The 5,883-nt window shown below is 43.7% G+C and overlaps 1 protein-coding gene across 3 annotated transcripts; it reads right to left on the bottom strand.

Moving 5' to 3' along the window:
* Positions 1–1,379: 1,379 nt before the first annotated feature.
* On the bottom strand, positions 1,380–5,594 carry LOC115532471 (selection and upkeep of intraepithelial T-cells protein 3-like). Of its 3 annotated transcripts, none has more exons than XM_030342259.1 (5): positions 5,484–5,594; positions 3,014–3,376; positions 2,853–2,894; positions 2,038–2,328; positions 1,380–1,953 (listed from the first exon to the last, which is right to left on the bottom strand). In XM_030342259.1, the coding sequence occupies exons 1-5, from the start codon at positions 5,572–5,574 to the stop codon at positions 1,793–1,795; spliced, it is 948 nt and encodes a 315-aa protein (XP_030198119.1). In that variant the 5' UTR covers positions 5,575–5,594; the 3' UTR covers positions 1,380–1,792. The 3 variants fall into 3 exon arrangements, with proteins under 3 accessions (XP_030198119.1, XP_030198120.1, XP_030198121.1); XM_030342260.1 differs by having other exon boundaries at positions 3,014–3,373; XM_030342261.1 differs by lacking the exon at positions 2,853–2,894.
* Positions 5,595–5,883: the final 289 nt, after the last annotated feature.

Raw genomic sequence — 5,883 nt, 5'->3', positions numbered from 1 at the left:
ATATTTTCTCAGTTATTAAGTAAATTAAATTAAATATTTTACGGTTGTAGTCATTCCACTCATTAAAAACAAGCTCGACACAGCGCTCTCTCCGTCGTGGCTTCGACAAGAATGAAGCATCGTGGCCGATAGCTTCCCGTTCAGGACTGGGTAGGCAAAGCTAACCAATCAAAGGTAGGCTAATCGAAATGGATTAGCGAGTCGATAAGAGATCTAATCTTTTCTGGCAGGCAAGTATATAATAGATTTCTTATAAAAAAAAAAAATCAATCTATTACATAGGCAGTCAATCATGTTGGCTTGGTATCCAATCGCTGTCAAAATCGAGAAACTAGTTTAATCTTTCAGAGAATGATGTGTGAACACAATACTCACCTCGTAGACCGAGTCTGACACCAACAATGCCCCAGTCCGCCTTGCGGTTCCCGTGCTCATGGATGTGTCTTACTTGGCTCAGATGTCCCCATATTTGTAAGGCCGGCCGCCGCCCCCATGAAATGGGATTGGCCACCTCGGGTACGTGGTCATTTCATGGGGGCGGCCCTACAAATGTCTGAAAGCTACACGCGGGAAAAAGGAATAAAACACACACAGTGGCTCCGTCACTGTGTGTTTTTGGGCCACCCTAGACTTAATCCCGGCCACCCCATTGGCCACCCTTGTCGCATTTCCTTTTTTTCAGAGACTTTATACATTTACTCAAAGATCATTGAACCATTCAAAGAGGTTTATGCAAAGGGACCATTGCCATACCTGTGAGTACAGCTACCTGTGAACGAAGCATTTCCACACTCAAACTGGCCAAGACCTACCTTAAATCTACCATGGATGATGTTCGACTCAGCAATCTAGGAATTGTGTAAATGTAAAGTCAAGCCGAACAAAAGCCCTGGATTTGTTATTTTGTGAATTGCTGTGAAAAGCTGAGACCAACTTGTACTTGTGTTAGAAGAATCTGAGTTCGATCTATACGCGAGGCCTTTAGAAGTGTGACTTAAAATGAGTCAGCAATTAAATTCTGATGTTTTTTGTTCAGAAAAAAAATTAACTCATAGGCAACTGCATAAATTGATCAAGTAAAATGTATTTGACAATTACACCACAGTTTGAATTAATATTATGATGTAGAGGTACAGCGTGTACCTGCCTTAAATATTCCCTACATTTCAAGATGCCTCATATTCAGGCCTTGACATTAAGCTTGCCGAAAAGGGCAAGTGGCTGATATGTTTTACTTGCCCAATAGCAAAACACACTTGCCCAATAGCAAAACATACTTGCACAAAATGGAAAATGCAGGCCTATTAAGAAAATGTATGAAACCAACAAGTATTTGTTGAAATATAATTTATTCAAATACAAAACATAACAGTTATGTCTGCAAAGCTGTCAAACCAGCTAAACCAACACGAAGGCCTCAAAATTAATTATAATAATATATTCATATAGGGTCTACTACAGCAATCAGAATGAAAAGATTTTTGATTTTTGGTGAATATTTCAAACTATTAATTGCATCCCGATTCGCTATAATGCAAAATTATCAGCAAATAATCACCTGTAGTAAGTAACAGCCCACCATTGGCAACTACTACAGCAATCAGAATGACAAAATATATTGTCATTCGCAAAATGTATTGTCATCCACTTATTGACTCCAGAGAGATAACTTCCTCAGGGGTCACCCTAGGACCGGCTCTGATCTCAATCAGAAGGTTAGGGGCACCTGCCAGAGCGCTATCAGGAGGTGTCATGAGGTGTCATCCCTTGGAGGCCCTTTGTTGGTTGTATTTTACACTATACCTTCCTTACTGTTTTTCTTTTTGGCACAACATTTGTACATTTTAGCTCCAAATGATAACATAATAGAGAGAATAGACAAAACACAAAGGGCGTTGTTGGTACCATTCCAGAAGACCTCTTCATGATCGCCGGTCAACGACTGCCAATTGACTGAACCAAAGGAGAGAGGAGTGTTATTCTCAGTATGATTCTGATTCAACAGTCCCATCAAAACAGCTGACTGGAAACACTCACCAAACACTTGGATGGTGCCTCTGACCGCAGGGTGGACGCCTTGCTGCCGGGCCAGACAGGTGTAGTTGCCTGGCTCGGTCACCTTCACCGTCTGACTGATGGAGTAGCAGCCGTCGCTGTCTGAGGAGGCGGCCGGCGGTGCTTCTTCTGCAGGGATCACAGTTCCGTTGGGGGTCTGCCACTCCAGACCGCTGGGCTGTTGCTGGCCTCCTCTGGAGAAGCAGGACAGCCGCACCGAGCCGGAGGACGGGGGAGCCTCTACCACCTCCAGCCTCAACCGCGGCTCCACCACTGTGGGCAGGAGGGCGTTAAGTCGTTTACATTCAGGGCGTTTAGCAGATAATTTAATTAATTTTAAGTGCAAGGACATACAACATACATAAATGCATACATGAAGTGCCAGGATGTACATGACATACAGCATACAATAAGTGGGCAAACACGTGTAACATACTGTACTAACCCAACGTTTTCTGAAGCCCAGCTTACTATTCGACCCACCTGGACCCTACCCCTAGACTCTTACCCCTCAGTCTAACTCTACACCCTACCCCTAGACCCTTACCCCTCAGTCCAACCCTACACCCTACCCCTAGACTCTTACCCCTCAGTCTAACTCTACACCCTACCCCTAGACCCTTACCCCTCAGTCCAACCCTACACCCTACCCCTAGACTCTTACCCCTCAGTCTAACTACACCCTACCCCTAGACCCTTACCCCTCAGTCTAACCCTACACCCTACCCCTAGACCCAGCCCTCGACCTCGTGGTACACAGAGGGAGGGGTGCGGTAATCAGCAGAAATCTAACTCACCCGCATTCCTGATATTTGGGGGAGCGTCATCGGGGACGCGCTCTAAAAAGATAAACAGGTCAGTTTCCTTTTTATAATCTTTTTTACAAAGAACTCTTGGTGTCAAATTAAACTTAAAAGGTGCTGCAGGTGAGAGCTGAGAGCTGAGACCATTCACTCACCTACAGTCAGCCGGATCAATCTCGTCGGTCCCAAAGGTGGGAAGATGCACTTATACACTCCGCCGTCGGCCTCGGTCACACTGGACAGGACCACAGAGGCGTTACCGGCCTGCAGGCCCCCTGGGAGAAGGCCCACCCTGCCCCCGAACTGGGGGTCTTGTCCACGCTTGCCGTTGTTGTAGTCCATGCCCTTTTCATAGAAGAACACCTCCTGCTGCTCCTTCTTCCAGTCAAACACCTCATCCTTCAGGTTCACCGGGGAACCCAGACCACACGGTAAGATGGCATCTTCTCCTTCTCTGGTGAACACCTCAGTGTCAGTGTCCTCCAGATTGGTGACCACCTCAGGGATGCCAGCACCTGCTTGAAAACACAATTGATGCAACAAGTGTCTCAATACACCTCTGTATTTAGGCTCAGGGAACACCATCTGGGCACTTTTCGATTCAGCGGTCGTTTCTGGGGCCGGTGATAACATTAAGAACAGTTCATTATCGTACCGTCTTTGATCTGGTTACGATGTTACAAAAAGGACCAACAAAACAAGACTACTTGGTATAGTACGCACTACAGATACACGTGTGTAGGTATGGAAATGAACACTGGACAGACACAGAGTAGCTGGATAGACAGACATGTAGATGGACCAGGGATGGAAATTAACACCCGCCACCCGCCATTTGCGGGTGGATTTGTATGGTGGCGGGTGAATTGTGTCACTTCACCCGCCACTGTGTCGGGTAATACTTTCCAGTAAGGTCAGATCAAATTTTCATATTTAATACATTCGTTATACGGCGCTGTGCAGTTCCACAACCATTACTGTCAACATCCGGCCCCCTTCTTCTTCTACGCCTCTTTTGCTGAACTGCAACTGTCCGGCATCCGGGATAATATACCAGTAACAGGGCTCTCAAGTCTCACGCATTCGGCGTTTGACACACGCAATTCAACCCATGCACACGCTCACACGCCACACTTCGTATTTCTCACGCAGAGAAATTACCAGGATAGCGCCCACCAATTTGGGCCGCTATTAAACAGTGTTACTGGTAGGAATCTAATGGGTTTCCCGTACATAGGGTAACCAGAAGTCGTCTTTTGCCCGGACATGCCCTCCTTTTGAGACACTTTTAAAAAAATGTGTGGCGGAATTTAAAAATCGTCCGGGATTTCATTAAAGCCTCATACATGTTCTCATTGAATTTGCGTTGCGTTGCGTTTCTTTGGGTCGTTCGCAAACTAGTTAGGCTACGTCCTCCCCTACTAAGTTCTGTTCGATTTGCATTGGTGGAAGTGAGTAGGGGGCGTGGTTAAGTAGAGCCTTCAGATTGGACAGTTTGACTTACGCAGTTAGCGTTGTGTATTTATTTTTTTACCATTATTGTTTTCTAGGGACAAACATTAACAAATTTCTCCCACAGGGGATTGATAACTTTCTATCTATTGAACAGAAAGAAACACTTGGTCATACTTTACACATTTAACCACAGCATTGGCCTACTGAATGCCACAGATATATTTCCAGCATGGACTGAATGCCACATAAATATATAATTATGTTTTTGCACGTTTGCAGCGTTTAAAAGTTCAGGGTATAAAGTTCAAGTATATGCCTCTACTTGTATTGTTTAAGCCAATAGCCTTTTGAGGCAGTGTTTTTTCTGAATATTAGTGTTAAGGGCCAATAATGCTTACTATCATACGTTAGTTACCATGTCTGTGGACACATTTGTATTCAGGCACTAATTAGATCGACTTATGAGGGTGTAGCCATGCATGTTGTTTTATTGTTAATATGTAAATTTGTTTTTTATTGAAAATACTTTGTATAGATGCATTATCCCCAAACTTGTCATCGTAACACCTTTGACATTAACATGGCAGATACCTGTGTATTGTTTATCATATGCGGTAAGAGTGTAACATTTTCAACTCAGTTCCTTGGTAGCACCTCCTTACAGTAAGATTCACTTCTGATGGAAAAAGTTATGTGTATGAAAAACACTTTTCTTATCTATTGTTACTATTATATTGTTTAAAATGTGCGCATATATTAATAAAAAATATATAGCGCATAAAAAGTGGCTGGTAAAAAAGATGAGTGGCTGGTAGATTTTTAAATCTACCTGCCACAGTGGCTGGTGGGCAAAAAAGTTAATTTCCATCTCTGAGATGGACCTTGGAAGGCAGTGATGTAAATTATTTTAGTCTATGCTACTTCTGATGACATGTTTCAAGCTAATAACAGTTATGAATAGCTTCTCCACATAATGGACAACAACATATAAAGGTTGTAGGATTTCATCTCACATTTCAGGACATTTCATCTCTTTATCATACAAAACATATCCCAAAACCATTTCACACCGGAATTACCCTTTAAAGAAATCTTGAAGGACCTCTTTCTATTTTAGTTGAATACCCCTGATATAGAGCATGCCATAAACTTAATTAATATGATACTCACAGGACAGCATAACAGAGGAACGAAAAGCCAACAGGACAAGAGTGAGTTTAGTAGAGTAGACCATTGTCGTGGTTTTAGTTGAAATCCACATGAACTACTGCTTATATATGCTCTGGAAGGAAGACACTCCCCTTTCTGTCTGAACTAAAAGGGGAGTGTCTACTGTCTACTTTTTCCCCTTTCAGTTTGACTTTTTGCTCTCTTACTCACACACTGCTCCCTCTCTTACTCACAGCGCACCCATGCTCCCTCTCTTACTCACACACTGCACGGGCACACACTGCTCTCTCTCTCTCTCTCTCTCTCTCTCTCTCTCTCTCTCTCTCTCTCTCTCTCTCTCTCTCTCTCTCTCTCTCTCTCTCTCTCTCTCTCTCTCTCTCTCTCTCTCTCTCTCTCTCTC

The sequence above is a fragment of the Gadus morhua genome, chromosome 19, assembly GCF_902167405.1.
Source record: "Gadus morhua chromosome 19, gadMor3.0, whole genome shotgun sequence".
In the NCBI taxonomy this organism is placed as follows: Eukaryota; Metazoa; Chordata; class Actinopteri; order Gadiformes; family Gadidae; genus Gadus; species Gadus morhua.
The sequence above is the reverse complement of the archived record's forward strand: the minus strand, read 5'-3'. Positions and strand labels throughout refer to the sequence as shown.